The sequence below is a fragment of the Serinus canaria genome, chromosome 2 (genome assembly GCF_022539315.1).
Source record: "Serinus canaria isolate serCan28SL12 chromosome 2, serCan2020, whole genome shotgun sequence".
Classification (NCBI taxonomy): domain Eukaryota; kingdom Metazoa; phylum Chordata; class Aves; order Passeriformes; family Fringillidae; genus Serinus; species Serinus canaria.
Genome location: NC_066315.1, coordinates 29,065,711 through 29,088,294, shown reverse-complemented (window position 1 = coordinate 29,088,294; position 22,584 = coordinate 29,065,711). Strand labels below are relative to the sequence as shown.

The 22,584-nt window shown below is 38.4% G+C and overlaps 1 protein-coding gene across 2 annotated transcripts in view; it reads left to right on the top strand.

The window, feature by feature from the left end:
* Window positions 1–425: 425 nt before the first annotated feature.
* The window catches only part of AGMO (alkylglycerol monooxygenase), a 188,126-nt gene continuing 165,967 nt past the window's right edge, over window positions 426–22,584 (top strand). For both annotated transcript variants that reach the window (XM_009086013.4, XM_018909473.2), the window contains exons 1-3: window positions 426–560; window positions 6,972–7,102; window positions 20,129–20,280. In XM_009086013.4, the coding sequence (XP_009084261.1) occupies window positions 432–560; window positions 6,972–7,102; window positions 20,129–20,280 (412 nt within the window). In that variant the 5' untranslated portion in view covers window positions 426–431. The remainder of the gene's footprint in view (window positions 561–6,971; window positions 7,103–20,128; window positions 20,281–22,584) is intronic.

Here is a 22,584-nt window from a genome sequence, read left to right as displayed (position 1 = left end):
CCTTGGCTTGTTTCTCAAAACCCTCAACATTTTATTTTTATGGAACTCCAAACCTGAGCAATGATTTCTATTTTTGCATAGAATTCTGTCTAAAGCTGAGAAAGGGTGACTTGAGCTCTGCGGATTTTTGAGGTTTTGAGACTTTTGAGGATGAGAAAGAAGCTGGGGTGCGCGAGAGCTCTCTCCCAGCTGCCAGGAGTGGACCAGGCAGCGATAACACGTACAAAAAAAAAAACCCAAAAAAACCAGCCCCCAAACCGAAGCAAACCTCCAAACCAGCACGATGCCGGGGAAGCAGAAATCGGAAGGTTTCTCCAAGGCAGCCCTTAAGCCCTCGGGCCCACGGGGTGACGAGGCGAGGCCGCGGCGGGGCGGCGCGGGGGCGGGCGGCGCGCGCCGTCCCTGGGAGCGCAGCGCAGCGCGGCCTGGCCATGGGCGCTGAGGCGGGCGGCCCGCGGGGCACCGCGCCGGGCCAGCAGCTCCGCGCCCTCTTCTACGCGCTGGCACCCGGAGAGAGCTCCTTCCGCACGGTGGAGGAGGTGCCCGACTACGTAGAGAAGGTGAGAGTCCCCTCCTTTCCCACCCTGGCTGCATCCCTCACCCTTCCCGTCGCCCACCTGCGCCTGTTTACAAAAGCCACGGGGCTCCTCACTGAAACCATGTCCGCGAAAGCGCACCTAAATTAAGATAAAACCGTCTTTCTCTCATGGGCTTTCTGCCTGTAAGCTGCCAGTGTAACCGTGCCCTCTATCTTCGTGTATTTAAGTGATGATTTCTCCTGGTACCAAGAGCTGGAGTTTTCAGAGAAGTACTCTGAGGCTTGGTGCTAATGTTCTATCCAGCAGCACGGAGAAGATGAGCAGTGACAGCAAACTGAACTGATGAAACAAAAGATGATACTGTGTTCGGCTGTTATGCTTCTTAAAGCAAGCAAAAAGTCAGGTCTCTCTGTGCCCTCAAGTCAAGCTCAGTCAAAGACAGATAAATAAAAAGTTTCTAATTAAAATAAAAAATAAAGATTGTTTAAGGGAATTTAGAACAAATATTTGTGTTGGGACAGTGCTGTGTCCTAAATATCCAAGGCAAGAGTACAGAGGTCGTGGGTGAGAACTCCCTTGTCAGCAGGCAGCAGCATATCCTTCCCTCCCGTCCCGCCCTGCCAGTTTGTTCACTACCAAGAAGATACCTTTGCTCCCTTCTGTCCTACCTATTGCTCATATCTTGATTGTCAGCTCCTTCGAACCCAGATTGATGTCAGCTGTTCACAGAGACAACACATAAACACTATTTTGCCTTTGACAAAGTAAATTCAGCTCAGCTTCAGTAAAGAGCTGCACTTTTTACATGGGTTTGGATAGTTCTGACTAGCTCCTCTGACAGATATACCTTGGAGTGCTGTGCAGCAGCAGCTGCTGGCAGACTGCAGTGGGGGTGTCATGGGCTGTGCAGAGCTGTGCAGCACTGTCAGCAGCTTTCTGGGAATTGTAGTATGCAGCAGTCCCTCACTGAGGGATGTTATCTGCAAAGGTAAACCCTTTTGCGTCAGGTAAGCAGAAAGCTACTGCAAGCCCAGCCTGTGTGTGCAGTGTTTGGTCAATGGACTGCTGTCCTCAGAAGTGTTTTGCAACTAAGCTATGGCATAATGATTAAGGAAGATCGATGGTTTTGCCTAGTTAGCTGATCTCTTCTTCCAGCTCTCTACTATCTTGGTCCCTTTTACTATTCCCACATTTCCAACAGAATATCATTCACTTTCTTGTCTGCAACATCCTTGGACTTTTTTCTCCCATGTGAAATATTCAGGTCAGACATTAGCCAAACCTGGAATTGTTTTGCTAGCCATACAGTTGTAAGTCTGTGAAAGGATTCTTAATACTTGAAAGCACCTGTAGGCTTTTGCTGTTGTAGAGCAGTGTTGTGATAAGCTTGTAAAGGAATATTTCTCACCAAAAAACCCAGCATTAATAAAAGGTTTCCCATTACTGTTAGACTTTGCTTAAATTCCTATCTTAGGTTAGCTGTGTTAGATTTCCCTTCTGACAGTGCATTTTTTGCTAGAACAGATCTTTTGATGCTTGTCTCAGTGGGCATATAAAAGTATTTTAGTGGCATAACTGTCTTAACTCTTTGGCTTTAGTCTGAGCTTAGGAAGAGTTCATCCATCCTCTTCTGGCCTTGTTTATGGACAGATGGCAGCTATTTAGTCCCTCTCCAGCTGCTATTCTTGACTGTTTAGGGAGCAATTACATGAGCAGGATATCCATTGGATTCATCAGCACTGGATTCAATAGTGACCTGATGAGCCTTTCGAGGAAATCTTGGGAGTGCTAACTCCTTTAATTGGTACAGACATAGAAGTGGATATCCAAACTCCATTCAATACAGAAAAAAAAAAAAAAATAGTGTAGAGCTGGTATCAAATGAAGGCCTCAGCTCAAATAATTAGCTCTAAAAGACAATAGTGTTGATGTGTTTGTGAAACAAACTACTGATTACATTAGTGTCTCTAAATAGTGTGAGATTTTTTTTTATTTTTTTTTTCAGAAACACTGTAGTGGAATTTGCATATCAGATGGATGAAAGTATTTCTAGGACATTAGATGACATGGCTACAGCTGTGTGGATAGGCACCTTCCACCATTAGACAGTTGGCAGAACCTCCAAAGTCACCCAAATAGTCATGGGTTTAACAATCTGCAAAATTGAGCTGGTTGGCTTAGAAAATACAGACACTTCACAGGAGAGGCACCTTTGAGCGAGAGTCACCTGTGCTGTTACATCTGGGTAGGAAATGACAGCAGGGAGTGAAGCAGCAGCTCTGGTTCTGAGAACAGAATAGTTAGCTTAACTTGTGCAGTGTACTTTCTGTCTGTGGTTACATTGCTTCCATTTTCAGAAGCAATGGTCCTTGCACTGTTGCTCTGTATGTTGGCAGAGCTGTATGGAGAGGCCTCAAGTCCTGTTTAAAACATAAGCTCATCAGCTGCTGCCAGTGACAAGGAGCAAAGCTCTGCAGCGGTGCCCAGGGAAAAGTTACCCTTTCAACAAATCTTCAGAATTCTGGAAAAAGTGGTGTGAATCTTTGATAACCATCATAGATTTTATTTTTATAAGACTTTTTGTCACGTAGAATTCAAATCCTTTAATTTTTCTGTATTTCTGGGAAGTATGTAAATTTTTTTTCTCCAGGGCAGGATGTACTGATGATTGCCCATTCATTTTAAGAGTATTCTCTTTTTTATGGTGTAAGATTAGGCTCTGCATGCTCTGTTGGGTGGTTTTTGGGGGGTTTTTTTTTTGGTTTTTTTTTTTGGTTTTTTTTTTTTTTTTTTTCAATTCTCTCACAATCTACAGATGGGAAGGTGGAATGATTTTTTTCTGTTTGCCTAACATAGTTTTCATGAACCATAAATTTGCATTGTACCTTGCTATGGTCTGAAATTATCACTTGTGCTCTGTAAAGACTTCCATGAGTCAGACTTCTGAAGAGACAGTCCTTCTTCTGAGAACTCCAAAATGAAAGCTTTAATAATCACAGTTTTCCTTTTGATTTACTCTCTTGAGAGCCTAAAGAATAAGTTTACATTTAAACTCAATTCACATTTTAGGGTTTGCTTCTAAGTAATGAGGTACAGAACCTTCATATTCAGTTTTACTTGAAAGTTGAGATTCTTATGTTATAAAGATCTGGGACTTTAGGGAAACAAAAACTGTTTCAAGAATTGCAATAAAACTATGAGTATATGCTGAATTTCAACCTAGAATATTATTCTTTGCAACAGTATAACGTGGAAACTGATTTTAAATGATCCTTTGCATTCTGTAGAGTTGGTTACTTAAAATGGAACCCTCTTACACAGTACTCAGAGTAAGGCTTTCATGTTATGGATCAGTTATTCATCTAAACCACAAGCTAATGCAAATCTCCATTGAGTATTTCTGCTGTTGGGTAAAGAGAAAAAAAACCCTGGAAACAGAGAGAGAGATTGAAACAGAAGATATCAAAAGGATCTGTCTTATGTCACTGACCAGTGTTGTCAACAGTGGCTATTTCTTAACTTTGTGCCCTTTTGTTTATAGAGACAACCCTTGAAAACAGTTGTAGAGACAGGCATCCTCAATGGGTTCCTTAAATGTCTTCACTCTCCTTTTAACTTAAACAAAAAAAAAAAAAACCCGAGAAAAAAGAGAAGTAGTGGTTAGGCTAGTGAGACTTTTTTCTCTCTTACTGTCTCCTTTTTTTCTTGAAGTATTTGCATTCTTCTGTTGCATTACATCTCATCCTTACACTATGGGCAGTTTGGGGCAGGGAATGCCTTTTCATCCTCCATGACAATAGCTGTCACAGTAACATTAATAATACATCCTAGCCTAGATGTAGTTGATCCCATTGGTCTGCTTTGGCCCAAGCTTTATGTAGGTATGTGAGAGAGATGTAGTAATTTCTTAGATAGTAAGAAGTATGCCATAAATCTGTCTTTTATAATCTCCTTGATGAGCAGGAGGTTAAGGATGTGTGAATGTTTCTTTATCCTCCTTGCAATGACACTCCCCATTTGTGAGTCAAAAAGTGACACCAACTGCCTGGCTGTTTCACAGCTTCACAGTGGGAGGAAAATATTTTATGGGGTCAATAAGACAGAAGTTGTAATAGTGTACATTAATATAAAGTCAAGTATTTCAACTGTTTCAGAGGTTGCTAGGTAAAATGAATCATCACATGGAATACAGACATTATACATTTCCTATTACTGTTTTTATTTCATGAATAAAACACCCCAATTTCTCTGTTCTGAGCCCATTCAATTTGCTCTGCAGCTTCTGCTGTTCCATACCTTAAAACTCCTTGTAGGCTGTGCTAGAACTGCCTTTTAATATTGTCATTAAGTGTTCTGTAGTTTTTCATATTAAACTTCTCTTTTCTCTGCTGGAGTTTACAGCTGTGGTCATCAACCTTTGTTTGCTGAGTTAGGAATCTGTTATTTGATTATATCAATTAGGAAAAGTACATTAAAAGTCTTGTCTACTTAGAAATTAATCAGATATAGCGAGCAAAACAAGGGGTATTTATGTTTTCCTTGTATGTTTCATTGGTTTCAAATGGAAGGCTTTAGGGTTTCCTTACTCTTTTATAATATATTTTATTAATATATTATTTCTTACTAATTTCAAATATTGAAAGATTTGCCACATTGGTTTTCTTGGGTGCTGTTTAGGCTTTATGGCCTTTACAGGTCTTCTCTTTCTAGATTTTTATATCATCAGTTGGTGCCTATTGGATACAGGCTTTTAGATGCCTAAAATGCTGTTACAGAGTAAGCTAGGCACCTAAATTAAAAAGTGTCATGTTGATATTAATCTCTGTTCATCTGTTATTGTAACCTAACCTTGTGCTGCTGAAGTTTATGAACTTTCACATTTTCTAGACGCCATAAATCTCTTGCTGTTTGCATGGTTTGAATCATCCAATTCTTCTTGGACTGAGCAATCTGGTCTGTATCCATCTTAGTCTCTTCAGTGTCCCAGCCTAGTAGGAATTCCCAGATCATATCTCACTTGGCAACAAAAATGAGCGCCCTCCAAAATGCAATGGTATTTGCAGAGACCAGATGCTTCTATTAAAACGTTGTATGGGCAGGAGCAGCCTCTCTTCTACAGCAGTGCAGTTTGGAAGGTTCCAGGCACTGAAGCTGTAGGTGTTTGCAGGCCATTTGAAGGGAGCAGAAGCAGCAGGAAACTTACAGGGGCAAGTGTGGTGCCTCCCAGAGTGGTGCAAAACTGGTCTTGGATTTCTCTTGCCCTGTAAAACATGGTGGGAATTTTATGCCATAATATAACCAAAAAGCAGTTGTCTAAATGTCTCAAAGGTCACCTAAAGAGCAAGGGAGGCTGTTGAAGGAACATTTGCTTGCACAGAGATCTTATAACTCCTTCCCATTTTCCTTGCCACAGGCCTTCTAGATTTTGGTGGTGATGGCTAAAACACTGCCACTGCTTAATTCCTTCCACGCATGAAGTGCAGGGACTGTTAGGACTCCTGTATTAGTAAAAAAAAAAAACCAAAAACTCTTTGACTTACTGTTACTCAAGCCTTTTTCTTGTTGCCTGAGATGATGAAAAAGTTGAGAACAGGTCTGACAGTCCTCACCAGTTACACCTTTCACTAATGGGTGCTGTTGCTGTGCATTTTCAGCTTGTCTTGGGGTAGAAGATGGACAATGAGAACTGAATCCCAGACAAAAGCAATATTGTGAGAAATGTTCCAGTCTTGCTCATCATTATACTTTTCTGCAGAAAGGCAGAAAACTATTTTGCAGTCAGTATATCCAAAAGAAAGAGGGGAACATTGTATCATTGTCACTTGGTCTGGGAATAGAGCCTGGTGTATGGCCCAAATTGGAACGGGCTGCATATTTATTTGGTTCACTGATGAAAGCCCATACAGAAGAGCAGTTGTTGTCTGCAGTGAAAAGCATAGCAATAGAAATGCCAAGAAGAAAGAAACTCACTATATCTTTCAGATAATAATGTTGGATACTAAATTCAGTGGCTGAAAACAATCAAAAAACTTCATGCAATATGAAATCCAATCCAGATTCTGTTCTACTTTGTGGTTAGAGAAGTTGACAAATATTAGTGCTCTCACTGACTTTTTTAAATATGAGAAATATAGGTTTGGAAAGACTTTTGTGTTTTGTTCTGATAATGTTTGAGTTTATGTGTAAAATATGCAAAAGAAAACATTGTGCGAGGAGGTTACTGCATTAGATTCATGCTGGTGTTTTGGATCAAATGGTAGCCTTGGTTGTTCTGATTTGTAAGGTCCATGTTATGAGCTTTGTTACAAGAGTAGCTACTAAAGTGCCAGCCAATCTGAGAAGCATCTCACTGCATAAAATGCTGTTTGGGAAAGTGTATCTAATTTTATTTTGTTGTCTTTTTTGTGTTTTGTTTTTGCAAACTGTTTTTAGAGTATTCCATTCTTCATTACTTTTATTGGGCTGGAGTTTGCTGTCAGCTGGATTCAGAAGCGTAAGCTGCCAGGTCGGATCAATGATGGGATAAGTTCTCTTTCCTTGGGTATCCTGTCCCGACTACCAGAGTGAGTATATGAGTACAGCCTTGAGATTGTTTGGGTTTTAATCACTAAGAAGGAATAAAATGTAATTATGTATTGAAGTTGTTATTGCTAATCCTTTATGCAATTAAATTTTAGTGATATGTATAAAATCTTTCTAATCTGTAAGGCTAAATAAGGGTGTTCTCCAGCTCCACATTACCAATTAATCATCAATCACATTAATCTGTTATTGGACCTTGCTGTCACCTTTTGCTGTTTCTGGGACTTCACCTGACTTTACTATATCTTATGTTAGACTAGATTTTAGAATCTGGGTTTTCTTTCATTAAAATAAATAAAGATAACAAAATAAAACCAACAAACCAGGTCTATTGTTTTTGTTAGCCTTTAAAAATAAAAATGGGTGCATATAACTAGATCAGTAGAATGGTGAATATGCATGTGATCTGAAGTGCTTTGAAGACAGTCATAATCTTACCTCTGACTTCAATGGATTTTAATTCCCAAGATAACTGCTGAAAACACGATCATAAATTTCACTCTACAATGTAAAGGCTATAAGATTTACCTGAATTAGCTTGGTGAGCAGTGTTGTGTTTTAAAGAAATAGTCACTGTGGATTACCTGTGAATCCCAGTGAAAAAATCCAGCAAATTCTATATATAAATTGCTCTGTTTTCCAGAAGTTTTAGTTACTTGTAAATAATATAATGTTTTAGATATGCCTTTGCATGATATGAGCTTCCAGATGACAGATTTTATTGCACCTTTTCTTTTCAAATGGGGTTACATTTCTATTCCCCATGTATGAATTTGCAGGTGACCATCAAATTGTGTATCATCTCTTCATTATAAGAAGAAAAGCTTTTATTATTTGAGTTTTACTATATGGTATTTGCAAACCTTTCTGTTATTCCTCCAGCTTTTTTTCAGAATCCTCTGCAGTTTTTCAGCCTTCTTAGTGTTGATGTCTCAAGTGCACTCCATATTTCAGAAATTTCTACAGTGCCAAATAATGAAGTCATTTGTTCTCTATTTCTACTTGTTGTTCCTCCCTTTATATATCCCAGATCCTTTGAGCTGTCTTTCATCCCTGAATACTTTCTTGGATTCTGTGGCTTACATTCCTCATTCATAGGCAATATGTTCTTATATTTGGCCACATAGAGATACATGGATTGTGCATTTGGTCCTCCTGAAGTAGCCTAAATCTGTGAAAAGTTGTCTTTGTTACCTAGAGGTCCCTGGTTTATGTCACTGCAAATTTTACTAAAAATCTTTTATTTCAAACCAGATTCTTGATCAAATACATTAAAAGAGCGTAGCAACAGCAATAACAAAAAATTATCCCTTGTGGGTAGTAGAACTCATTTTGTGAAATGTGTAAATCACCTTCTTTGTAATCCATTGATCGTTTGTCATTTGGTTGATTTTTTTTTAAGCTTTCTAATCAGTACAGTCTTTGACAAGGTCCATTAGGTACAAAGACAATTTTTGATAGATTATGGTAATTCTCAGTAGTAAATATCCCTGATGAAATCTTTTAAAGACGCAGTCCAAAACTCTTCAAATATCTAAAAATGAGAGGCATGAGCTTTCAGCAGCAGAAATACTCAACCAGAAAGTTATGTCTTGAAACAAAGTTATGTCTTAGTTATTTGAGAGTTTTGTGAAGTTATTTTTGCAGCTAGTGTACCTATATTCAAATAATTTTTAATGAATTTTAAGCGTGATCTTGAAGGAGCAATATTAAACTTTTCAATATGTTTTATGAATTAATTAAATGTTTATCAACAAATAAGATTTGTGTGCAGCAACACACAACCCTGATAATGGGTTACTGTAGTCTGCATGAAGCTAACATTAAAATAGATCAAATATTGCTACTTCAACTTAACCCAAGTTCTTTAAACTTGACAGACTTACCATGCTGAATATTTACCTTTATTTATCTGAAATATTCAGAACTGGTGAGGTTAAAGAAAGGGCCTGAGATTCATGTAAAGTAAGTTTGAATGGTTTTGCAAGTCCTTTTGGCTTTTTTTTAAGAATACTGAAACGACTGAGATACACTCATTCCTGGAAGAAAAGCTTGCTAAGAAAACTGGTGTTGTGTGTGTGGAATGCAGCTTTGCAAGGTGCTGAGTACTTTTATTATTTTGGCACTCAGTCCTTTGCTGCAGAATTTGGCTTGCAAGCTATGCAGTTTTCTTTTGCAAGATTGTTTCAATTGAGTGAACCAAATGATCCTTAAGGACTAGAAAGTTTGCAGGGTCAGGCAAATCTCCAAGATCGGCACACCTATTTATTGTTACACCAGCACAAGAAGTCTCTCCCAGGTTGCTTACACAGCTCTCATGACTGGAAATATCAGACCCTCCTCCTCAGCAGTTCTTTCCAAAGAAGAGTCCTGTAACACTTTTAGTTTTTTTGGTGAATGTGAAAGAAGCAGGCAAAATACAGACTTCCTAAATTATTTAATCTCATGTTAATGTTGCAATTCTAATGGTGACTGCTTAGTGTAACACCTCTTTTATAAGTAAGAGGAGTTGTGAATAACAGACTGGCTAAAAATGCTTTAACTAAAAAAACCCAGAACACTTTACCCTTCTGTCTCGTGCTTCCATTGTGTGAAAGAATTGGGTCAGACAAAAATAAAAGGGGGGAAAATAGCACAGGCAAAAATCTGTTGCTGAGATTTTCACTTCAGTCTGTCCCTTTCAGGAAGAAAAAAGGTAGGGAAAGTTGACAGAAACTGCTAAAACAATATTTCAGCAGAACCCACAGCATCAGGGGAAATAGTAGTGCAAATCATTAACAGCTGAAGGTTAGATTAACACACCATTGATTGTATCCTCTCCCAGGGACTAATTTTCATTTTCTCAACTAGCAGCAATGGTTTGCCACTTCCTTAAAAAAAAAATCTGTGGCTGCGTCTAAAATGGTGGCTTCAGTCTATTAGTTAAAATGAAGCTTCAAATGTGTCATTGCAAAGAGGACTTTACATTTAATGAAAAAATTAGGAGTCACTAACCATAGTCAGCCTCTAAGTATTTTTTCCATTTCACAGTCTGTATAACGGAACTATTGCATGTCTTGAGGGCAGACAGTATTTATTCAGTGTTTCATACTTCAACTTTCTGTTGTGAAAGTAGAAATCATAAATTGTTGATACTTGTATGCCAAACGTTGAAAATGTAGGTGCAAGAGGAAAAGTCTAATCAGACAAGGTAATGTTTTTGTTTTTAGGCTTATTAGACTCAATAGCATGCAGTAAGTTGGATGGTTTGTGCATACATATCACCTCTTGTAAAGTAGCCCATACATTTTTTAAATATAATTTTCCCTGCAGTAATGCATACTATGGATTCCTCTGCAGGTATAAATACTGAATGTTCTATGGAATGAAAATTAATTTGGCAGAAGCTTGTATTACTAAGTTTACTCCCAGTATCCTAAATGTTAGTAAAAAAATTCTGAGAACTTTTATTCTAAATAAATAAATAAATAACTTTTCCAGCTAACCATTGCCAAGAGACTTTAAATGCTGCTTTAAAAATATTCTCCCAAGAGAAAGTTTATTTTGGGTATGAATATCCATTTTACAAGTGTGTGCATTATTTCATATTGACCCATTTCTTCTTTTAAAGCAGCAGAACATAAATCAAGTCAAAAAGTGTTTGGGGGATAACTGAAGTAGGTATGTTTTCAAACTCGTTGGGAAAGTATTTGTTCTTTATGGTCATGCTCAATTACCATTTTTTAGTGATCTGCTCTGCAACACAGTTGTACAGTGTATGAGTGTATATGTATATCATGTCTGTATATCACGTCTGACCCAGTTTGGTTAGTCAAGTCTGCAATGAACTTCGTTTCTAAAGAGAATATTACAGTCTGTATACATTATTTAGCTTGATTTTTGAATCAGAGGAGGTTGGAGTTCTCTGAAATGTTGAACATGAGAATGGAATGAGTAAATACTTTTGGATTAGTTCATGCTAGTAAGTATGTTGAGAATCTACACATCAGCAATAATTAAATCAAAGGAGTACAAATCCTGTTTCTGCTGTAGACCACTGTACTCAGTTTTGTAAATCATCTGGATTTTAAATAATCTTTTTTCAGAAGCTGGATTGAAGAGGCAGTTTCATGTACATTTTAGACCAGCAATGCTCCCAAATGAAGCACCTTTGACTGATACTTCTGTTTGCTCATTCCTCCCTCTGTACCTTCACTTCTCTTTGGCCAGCATCAGCATTTGTGTCGCCCTGTGGTGAAGTGGCTTGGGAGCAGGTCCACCACCTCCCCATCACATTAACATGCATCAGTTCTTACTATTTCTGTGCACAGTCTTGATACTAGAACAAAAAATGGGATTGGAGAAGAGCAGACAGGGTTACAGGACACGAAACACTCAATGCTTTTGTAGCGTTACTGAGTTACCTGCTCTATAACATATATAAAATTGCAATCTGAAACCAAAGGTTTTCAGTTTTTAAGAGGAACAAAATGCAGAGCTGATTAGAATACACTTGCTTCAAGTTGGTGCAAGTTATTCACAACCTTGTGGAGCTAGGAGTGTCTTGACAGAAGAGAAAAAAGTTGCCTGCATGGATTTAACCATTTGAAGTATGTGCTGGTTTCCTGAAGTAGCTATTAGATACATAGTATGGGACTATAGAAAGTTATAATCTCATAAATTACTGATTGCATTTCTTAGAAGAAAATTTGATATATGCAGTTTCTCATAAATTATATTTTCACTTCAAGACTTATTAGGTACATTTTTTCTCCACATCTGTTTGACTAAGACTTTGGACAGATGTTTGTTTAGAGCATGGTCAGATGTGTTGCTTCTGGTCCAGCTGCCCCCTTAGATCTGCCAACATAACTGCACATTTAATTGCTCCCTAACCTGGTCCTGACAAAGTGATCTCGCTAAAAGCAGAAACAAAAGCCCCCCAAGAACTATAAAGGAGGTGTTTAAGCTCAGCTGCATTCATTTTGACAGAGCCAGGTCAGGGAGCAGCTATGCATGCAATTATGGTGGCAGGTCTGAGGGCTAGAAACCACCACACTTAGGGCAGTGATGAGCAGATGGGGCCAAACTGGAAAGGTAGTCACTTAACCTGGTTAAATGGGAAGTGGAGCTGCTGTGCCATGCCACGCACTTAAACCAACTGAACTTCTGGCTACTGCACTTCTGTATTTCTTGTACTCACTCACATAGTCCTCCCTTTCTCTTGTGTTGGTTCATGTGCTCATCTGATCCCAAGTGGAGTTATTTTAGTTCTCTCTCTGGGCAAAACAGTGTTTGCTTTCGGTAGAGAGACAAGCAAATTGTCTGGGAATGGAAAAGGGGCAGCTAAGAGCTGTCAGGCTTTAGGTTCAGTCTTTACAGAGCCTGCAGTCACAGTCATGCCTGCAGCAGCTAGTTAAGGCACTGTCAATAGATGTGTCCAAAAAATGTAATTTTTAATAAGTAACAGGCCTGAAAAGACAGAATCTGCTCGCCTACCTATTCCTCCCACTCTCCAAGTAGCACTTGGTAGTTACATATTTCACAAGAGCACCCTCCTGGCTTCACTCTCCCATATACACTGTTGATCGTTCCCACATTTTGCCAAAGGTCACAGCCCTCACAGCTCTGTCAAAGGAACAGGTTTTGAATTAACTCACTAATCTTCTGTAGATAAAGCAGTCAGAGTAAGATAAACAATTTCAGTAAGGGAGTGCAGCAGGATCTGATAGGATTTTCAGGACATAAGCCTGACTCTGGAAGGGGATTTTCAAAATCAGTTCAATTAAACTTATGGCAGTGACTGTCTTACCTGAATGATTTTTGTTTAATCTAATTAGATTGGTGTTTTTTGTTTTTTTTAAATCTGGTTTGCATTGATGAACCAAGTGGGACTAAGTAAGAAAACTCGTTACTCCTGTGTGGATTGATTATCCTGTGTTCTTACAGTATCATTTTAACACGGTTTATAATTTTGGTGTAAATCATGCCATGTCTTCCAGGAAATCCAAATCCAGCTGTGTCTAGTAAAGATGCTAGTGCTTCCTGTCTGCTCCCTCATGCTCATCACTACCTCCCTTATCCCCTTTTACCATCTGTACTCTTCCCAGGCATACCAGCAGCCTTATCTTCAGAGGTTTAAATTGTAAAATTTTGGTATTCTGGCTCCATTTGTTTGAAGCAGGCTGGAGAGCACATGTGGGCATAGCTGCTGGCAGAACACAGGAAGTGAGACAGTGCGACTTTTAGTGATGACTTAGGAAAGATCTGAGCCAGAATTTAATCTCTGGAGTTTCTAATGAAATTACACATAAGCTACCTTGCATTACAAGGAAGGATTTGGGAGAGCTTGGATATTCTCAAACTAATTGACTGAAACAACTGGTAGTCTCTATGTTCCATAGTGTTCTGCAGATTGCTGGATTTCACACAAACCTGTTAGGCATCCAATTACTCTTTTAGGTTGTCACCTCTTACACAGAATGCATATTTTTCTACATCCTTAGCATTATATCATGGTCTTTTTCTGTACAGTGGGGCCAGTATGTAGCTTGGTGATTACCCATTCCTAATGTCAGAGCCCAGCTTTACACCTGCCATGTCTTTAGCAGCAAAGAAAAGCTGTCAAGATACATGTTCAAATATACTTGTGCTCTTCTCTGAAGGTACTGTGAACTGAATTTACCCTTATTGAAAATATGGTATTAAGCTCAGTTGTCTCTGTAGCTCACAAAATATATTGGTTTCTCAAATCTGTTAACTGTTGTGCAGATTTTTTATTCCATGTTTTTGTATTTTCATTAATCTAAATTGTGTCATTTTCACACATTTTGAAAAAAAACCTCAAAGAAATTGCTTGGGTATAGAGTACCCTTCTGACTGAAGGACATCTCTGCTGAACAATGAATTAATCTTCAATCAGAACTCCACTAGATGGAGCACAGGGGTAGCATTTTTAGAGCTGGCAAATCTAGTTTCTTGGGTCAACACTTATAAGTTAGGAAAATTGGGGAAAGTGTCTCTTAATGATTCTGTAAACCAGTGTTACAGATCTGAAAAGGATAGACTTTCACTACTGTGTATCATGGAGAAAAACAAACTATCTTTTAAAACATTCAGAACTATGACCAAAGGAGTTCAACATAAATTCTCATGTAAATATTTTTCCTTATTTCATCATTTGATGTGCTATGATGTTTCACTGCAGCTATTTCACCATTTTTTATAGACCATAGGAACTCTTACTAGTTCCTTTGGATTTTCTGAATCTATCTAGACCAACCTGAATTGAATAGAAGACTCTTTTCTCATTACTTGTTTATATGTGACCTTTGAGAATATTATAGGCTTGTTCCCAACTGAACTTAAACTATAATCCAGATTTGCTCATTTCAGTGGAACAACCAAGTAGGACAGATCAAAATCAGACTCTTAACTGGAAAAAGGTCCTATTCAAGCATTTGTATTAAACTCATGTGGTGATACTTGTACAAAAATTGAAAAATTAGGAGCATTGCCTTGTAGGAGATGACATGGTAGAATATTCCAGTCTGGTGTATTCTGACGATACTAGAATATAATTTTCTGCCCGAGTGCTGGGCAGGTATAAACAGATCGAAAAAAAATGCAACTTTCATTCTCATAAAAGAAGAGGAATAAGCTACAGTGCCAGAATCTCAGTTGTACTGAGGGTTTTTAACTAGGCTTTTTAGGCTTTTAAAGATACCATGTAATTAAAAGTATCTGAAGACCTTTCATAAACATAGGGCATAATGAGTTGCTGCTGTGGATTGTATCACTTAAGGCAGTGGAATTTCTCATGAAAATATCTCTGTTGTATTTTTAACTGATACAATTAAAATTTTGCTTATTTATGAGCAAAGATAAACAAGATAATTGTGTAGCAAGACTAGGACTTAAATAGCAACAGAGTTACACTTTTTTATAATCTTCTAACACCTGTTGTTTCACGTTTTATGCCACCCACTACTGTAAATTAATATTAGTGTCATAAATTAGAGGATAAAACGTGAAGTGCAACAGGAATAGGTTCGGTGAATAAAAGGGCAGCTCTGTCAGGCAAAATATTGTGCAGTACTGTGTAAAATACAAGTAGTAGGGATACCTGAGTCACCTCCCTTTTACTTCAATTTGAATTTGATGTTTTCCTTTGTCCTTGAGGAAAATTGGAGGTTTGTATTGTTTAGGCTAAAATGCTGGAGAAGAAAGCCATACTGAGGAAGAGGAGAGGTTTTGATTCAGCTTTTGTGTCTGGTGGGAACATTTTCTCAAAATGTAGGTGCTATTTCCTGTAATCAAGGGTTTTCCAGAGCCTGATAATAATTTCCCAGCTGTATCATTTTGGTGAATTATTCTTTAGCCTTGGGTTTTGCATATTAAGAATGGGAGAGGAGATCATATTCATCTTGATGATAGAAAACAGGGAATAGAACTCCCACAGCTCCCTCTCCCTTTCCCTCCACCTTGTGGAAAGTTTGGCTTTGTGCTAAAGCGTGAAAAAAGCCTTGACTGCAGTGTGTCAGGCATATTTCAGCTCGATTTGTGTCAACCCTAATAAGTCAGCTGACAAGGTAATAAATTGGGTGTCTGTTCAAGACCTGGAACCTGTACAGGAAATAAAAGGGGATTTCAGTTGAAGCAGATTTGCTTTGTTTTACAAATAGATCTTTTCTCAAGGCTTCTCTACCGCCTTCCCCCTTCTTCTCTTTACTGAAATCATGTTATCAAAATGTTTATTTCAATTGTGGCTGGAACCAGTGTTTCATCTGGAAAAGAAAGCTCTATAAGTATCCTTGGAAATGGAAATCTTTATGATTTCCATTCTGAAATAAAACCTTACAGAGCATTTAATTATTCATGTATCCTGCTGTTACATAAATGGTCTGAATAACTTCAAATTATTGAGAAACTGCCTTTGTTCAACATTTTGAAACTTTACATTTATATTGTTTGAATCAGGCTAGGAAAACAGAATTTATTTAACCCAGGGAAACTGTAGTAGTAAGATCTCACTATTTTTAATGATAATATAACCTTGTGACCAGGGTGTCTTAACATGCTTCCCTCTGTGCCTGACCTCCGAGGATGCAAGTCTGCTGCAGCCCTTGAGAGCACAGCTTTTGTAGGTCCAGCTGTAGGGTTGTGTTTTTAGCTCAGGGGCACCAGGTCAGTTCCCAGTGTGATGTGAGGTGGTGACTGCAATAGTGGTGAGAGCTGAAGCAGTTTCCTTGGACTGTTCACTTTTGGTACACAGATCTTCCTCCATGCTTGGAAAAGAGACAACAGCTCCTGTCTCTGACCCTTTTCATTTTTGGTGACTGTCCTGGGCACTGTGGAAGAAGTTTCCTAAAGATGTGTTTTCAGGCTCTATGGCTGGAGGGAGCAAAACAGGACCTTGTATTCTTTAAAATGGGCAGCTGCCTTTTGTTCCAATTGAATTTCTTCCATCTTTTCCCTCCTTCATTATCCCATAGGGATCTAGAATAAGTAGATCTTCATTTCCACAAGGAGAGTTCATCTCCCAGAATTTCCTTCTTGGACTTTTTTAATTAGGGGAAGTGATAATTTGACCCAGTGGAAGGTGAAGGGGGAAATGGTTTATTAAAAACAAATATTATTGCCATTAATTAAAGTACGTATGGTCATTAGAAACAAGGAGACAAGAACTCTCAAGGTCATAACAGTTACCTAAGTATGCTTTGCACATAATAAGAAAATTTTCAGCAGCACTGTTCAAAATCCAAGAGGATAAATCTATAATAAAGTTTTCTATACAGTCTGTCTTAGGATTTATTGCTCTTTATGCAGAGGATTGGACTAGATGACAAAAGCCTTACCTGTCCACTTCCATCACATTTAGGGTTACAACATTTAAATGAGGAAAAAGTTTTCTTAAGTTCTCTTAGTATTTTCAAGAAGTGAAAAAGGTACTTGAGGGGAAAAAAAGGGGGAATATAAACCTTTAAAACTCCAAATGAACTTTTGGAATTGTAATTGAATGCAAGCTCTGGTCTTTCCTATCACACTGTAAATTTAAAAAAAAATACTTAGTTAAGCAACCCTTCTTTCTCCAGTACTGCCTAGTAATATGATGGATTACTCTAAATTAATTACAGTAATCAGCTAATGTTATGTGCTGTAGAGTTGTGATTCACGCATGAAGGAAAGAATGCAGAGCAAATTGCATATATGAAAAATGTGTTGCAGGGTTAGCTCAAGGTTTACACCTTGGCCTCAGCCTGTGGAAAAAAAAAAGGACTCGAGGGTGAAATACTGAAACCTGATCAAAAATGGAGGAAATGTTCCAGGTCACATATCTTTGGATGTACTGCAAAGGCATTATATGTTAATAAAAGCAGAAGAATAAAGTAAGAAAACAGTGCCTAATAATAACTGATACTCTATGTTGCAAGAGGTGTTTTAAATTTCCTGGTCATTGAAAAGATGTTAAGAAATGCCCATTTCTTTGTGTTTGAATAATATCAGCTCTGTTCTGACCTGTTGTGAAATGGATTGAGAATTTATACTGAACTTTACAGATTCCTCATGAGATGAATTGCAAAAATCTGCTTGGACACATATAATCTTCTTTAAAAATATTTATAGAACACAGCTCTTATGAAAATTAAACATGTTCCAGGTGTGTATGGTCCACCTTCTGGGCACAGCCACGTTGTTTTTGAAGTGATGGATACACCTGTCCTTGCTAGTCAAGAGAAATTCTTCATGGTCAAGCTGCTAAAATGAAATGAAATTTCATGGGGTTTGTTGTGTCTTGGTTTTATTCAAGAGAAAAACTTGTATGATTAGAGTAAAGCTGGGAATGAGTTGTAGGTAAGATGTACACCTGGCTGTGAAAAAATATTAGTTCTTCTGAGCAGCAACTACTTGCAGTGCTTCGGCTCTCAGGATAAAATGGTGGATGTGATACTATTATGCTTGCAGGCTCTTATTGGGAGGTTGGGATTTTTAAAATATGACTTTTTTTCTTCATTAATAGTGAAACTAGCACCACAGAAACTCAAGGTGTTTTCTTCTAGCTTTATTTAAAACACTTACAGGAAGAGGTGCTAATGCCAGGTGTATAAAAGCCCTGAGTAAAAAGTATAAAGCAAAAGATGGAGCTCATCTATAGCATGGGGGATGGCTTGCAAGCTGAAACAACCATTTTTGCTGAGCTTCCCTTCTGTTTCATTGCAGCTGCCCAAAAGGACAGGGCATGGCCAGATTGTTTTCAGGGATGTTTTCCAGATGTGTGAAAAAAGTCTTTAAAGGGGAAAGAGTTTTGGTTTTGCAGATTCTAGTATTTTTCTGGCCATGCTGTCAACTATATCAGAAGTAATCTAGCTGAAAAAAAAATAGGCAAAAAAGGTATTGAAAGAAATATCTCTGAGAAGTGGTACTTGAGGCAAGAAAGAGCAGATGTGACAGAGATGCAAGGAAATCTTTCAGCTGATTTAAATGTAAGGTGAAGTAGAGATGTTGGTCTCTCCTTTGGGTGGGATTTTGCATGGCTGAAACACATATGTGCAGTTTGTTTCCACTTCTATTTAAGTAGTGTCTACAGGTGTGCTATCTGCAGTGTTCTTTGGAAGCTCCCTGAATTTGTATTCCAGAGTCTTTCTTCAACCATGAATATGTTTTATAGGTTTTTAAAGTCTTGCACGACTTTGTACAAAGGTGTTGCTGATAATTCTTCTACCTCCCCTTCAGAGAATAGCAGCAGCATAACATCTGAGAACCACATTTTGTGTGTGTGTTATTTCTTACTCATAAGCCCTAAACTGAGGTGAATGTCAGCCATTGATATATAAAAAAAGGATATTTGTGACTTTTCTATGATTAGTATCTTTCCCCTACTTCTCTTTATTTCCATTTTCTGCTTTTCAGAGGCTGATTTAATTCAGTTTACCACTGTTTCACTACATTTTTAGCAACACAACAGAGGAGAGTAGTAGGAGACAGTGTGAGGAATCTGCTACAAATCCTGCTGTGGACTGTTTTTTTTCTACAAAATTGCCAGTTTAGATATATATCCATCTTCATCTGCGGCACCATTTTGCAGCTATCTCAGCTAATTGTCACCTGGGCCATCCCAGTGCCTACAGCTTCTCACCATTCAAACCTGGGTTTAATGCTTCCTGATTCACCCAAAATCTCATCTAGCAAAATCAAAGTAATTTGTTTGGAGGTAGCTCAGGGCCCCAATGGTTGCAATGAGGTAGTAGGGTGCTGAGGGGAGGGTGCAACCATGGCAACCCAAATTTGTATTAACCTGAGCAGCTGTGGAGAGTTACTACCAGGTTTGGCCTGCCCATTCCAGAGCTACCTTCTTTCTCCTTCTCCTGGTCTCAGTGCTGAGCCTATGTTAGGCCAGGGACTCAGCAGCATTGAGAGCTGTCTAGGGGCTTTTCTTGCCTTTGTAAGTTCATTGTTTTTTTCTTTCCCTTTCTCAGAATCCAATTGCCCTTCCCCTTCTTTTCGAAGGCACTGGTCTTTGTCTCCTCCTGCTACATTTATCGTCTTTTGAAGTGAAGCAATATAGTGAGCAGATCAAACATTTCACTGCTCCCAGAAGTCTACCCCCTTCCGTGTTTTTCTTGTAATGGAAGAGGTCAACGTATTTTAATGCAATACATTAATGTTTTGGTGTAATTGCTGCTACTCTTCAATCACTTCTGACTTACTAGTTAGGAAGTATGAGTTTCTTCCAGTTTGGGGAAAACAGGAACACCATAATGCCTGCAGAGCGCAGGAGTGCTTCAGCCTTTGAGTGTACCTACTGCCACAACATAGGTGGTGAGTGGGTGGGAGTTGGTTTTAGAAACCTTGTAGACACTAAGCAAAGGTTCCACTGAGGTCAATAGTAGTGTCACTTGACAGAGGTTGAAGAACTTGGAGTGGTTTTATGTGTTGTAAAAAGATTTCCTGCTGATAAATTGTTAATATATAAAAGGTTCTGAAATAAAAACTGACAAAATACTGATAAAAATTTCTCTATATTTCAGTGTTTTATTCAGAAGTATTGAGTTAATTAGTTACATACACGTATGGAATAACTACAGACTCTTTGAACTGCCTTGGGACTCTCCATGGACATGGTATTTGACACTTCTGGGTGTGGACTTTGCATACTACTTCTTTCATCGCATGAGCCATGGTAAGACTTAACAAGTTTTTTGTGTTTGAACATACAAAATGCATTAATATCTATTAATAAAGTGAGGTATTAATTTTTGTTTCTACAATACTTGATCTGCTCTAAACATGTATAGCTGCTCTTCTTCCCAAGGGTTAGCAAAGATAAATTTTTAGCATGTGAAACAGTTAATGCATCATACTCTATATTAAACTCAATGTTGTTAAGGGATGGAGTATCATTTTGAAAGCAGTTCAACGGAGAGAGTGAAATATCGTGGAAAAAAGTAAGGAAAAAAATAGTGAGTACATGAGAGATTGAGTTCAATATCCCTATATAACTTTATGAAAAATCCAGCTAAGTACAGATAACTACTTCAAAAGAATCTAGTGGGCGTACAAACTAGAGAGCAGGAAAAAGCAAGATGGCCAAAATAATGGAGCCTGTGTAAATCGTGTCAGCCATTTCTGTCCATATATGTCCATTTCTGTCTCATTACATATTTCTGTAGTAGTGAAAACAAATATCATCTCTAGCCTTTTATACTGTATCTGAAAATGCAATAATACTTTCTATCAATCCTAGCTCTGGGCCTGACCTAAAGTCTGTAGTAATGAAATAAAATTCTTTTTGTTCTTTAAGAGGGACTGGGCTTCTCAAAGCTGAGTGCCCACAGCTTGCAGAAGCTGAGGGATGTTGTAATGGTACTTTATGTAATGTGCTTTCAGAAAGGGAAAATGCTCTGCTGCCAGCAGGTCAGTGGAATATATAGAAGTAGGTAAGAGAGGAGCCTGAGCTGCTGCAAGGAGTGGGAGAGAGGAAGGGTCCCTCCCAGGTGGGGATGGCAAGCGGGTGTGAGAACAATGCAGGGTGGGTGTAAAGGGATAACAATGGTGGGGGACGGGGCGGGAGGCGAGGAAGCAGGGGGAGCTGGAACAATGTGTCGAGGGGGACATCACGGCCAGGAGCTGGGAGCCCTGCGTGGGTGTACAGAGACTGGGAATACACTTCACAAACAATGACATTAACAGTGCTGGCAGGGCTACAGCCTCAGGCTAAGAACTGCATAAGAGCAGGAGGCTATTCCTGTGTTTTAAAATAAAAATAATTACCTTCAAGTGTTAGAAAATCACTAGCTTGGCTGTGCTTTCTCTGGAGTCAGTGGTAAAATTCCCACTGGCAGAGAAGGGAACAGGGCCATCTCTGCATTCTCTAAAGCAATGGATATATTTCTGTTTCTGCAGCAACTTTGCATTTGCTCTTCTCTGTTTTTGTTTTTGATGGAATACTTTGGAATTAATAGGTGTTTTAGAAATAAAAACAAGCCAATTTTATATGTAATGGAGTTGAAGAAGATGTAAGAAAATGCTGCTCTTCTCTTAAGAAGGTCAGTGCTGAGCTATTCAATAAATGTTAATTTACTCTTCTTCAGGTTACAGAAATATTTTTCACTGTTAGATCTGTGCTGCTTAGCAGGGAACTGATGAAATAATGTAGAAAATCACTCGAAGTGGAGATTTTAGTTTAACCAACACTCTTCGGTCAAACAATGATGAAATCTGTAGCACAGCAACACAGCTGCAAAAGTCAGCTGCACTGAAAGTTGCTGAGGAAATTCAAGGAGATGGTTTTTAAAGTCAGGAAAAATATCTTGGCAAATTCAGAAGAAAGAGCACTGGAAAAGTTGCTGGTACAAGCAGACAAAACACACCTTTGCGCTAGAAAGTGACAGGGCCTGGTGATTCAGGCTTGGATCCTACAGCAAAGTTAAAAATTAATAGCACATGTATATCCCAGGAAGTTCAAGCTGTGTGGGCTAGCTCTGATTGTTTCAAACTGAAAAACTAAAATTCAGATACATTTTTTAGTTGTTTCTTAGAACTTAATATAATTTTGATACTAAGAATTATCATCATCATGTAGCTTTTCCTGGCTGCAAGCAGTAATTTGGTAACCCAAACCCGTGGCATTTTTACTACCTTTTTCATGTTGTCCATGAATAACCAGGTTTTTCATTCTACTATTTCATAAATTGTCTTGAATCACTACAGATTTTAAAGTTTCTTCTGTAGGAGAAACCCTACTTTACCCTACAATATAAAATTTTTACCCAGCATTTGAGGAGATATTTTTTCCTCTTCTCTATATGCATGTAATAGCTATTATCCTAAACTGAAGTTATACAGCAACAAAAGGAAGTATTTTTAGGTGTGATCTCATTTTGCAAAGGATAGAGTTATTCTAAGTATGTACTTGTATTTTCCATTGTTTGCAGTAGCCACTGAAAGGTTAGAAAATAAAATGCTTCACCACTTATTCCAGCAT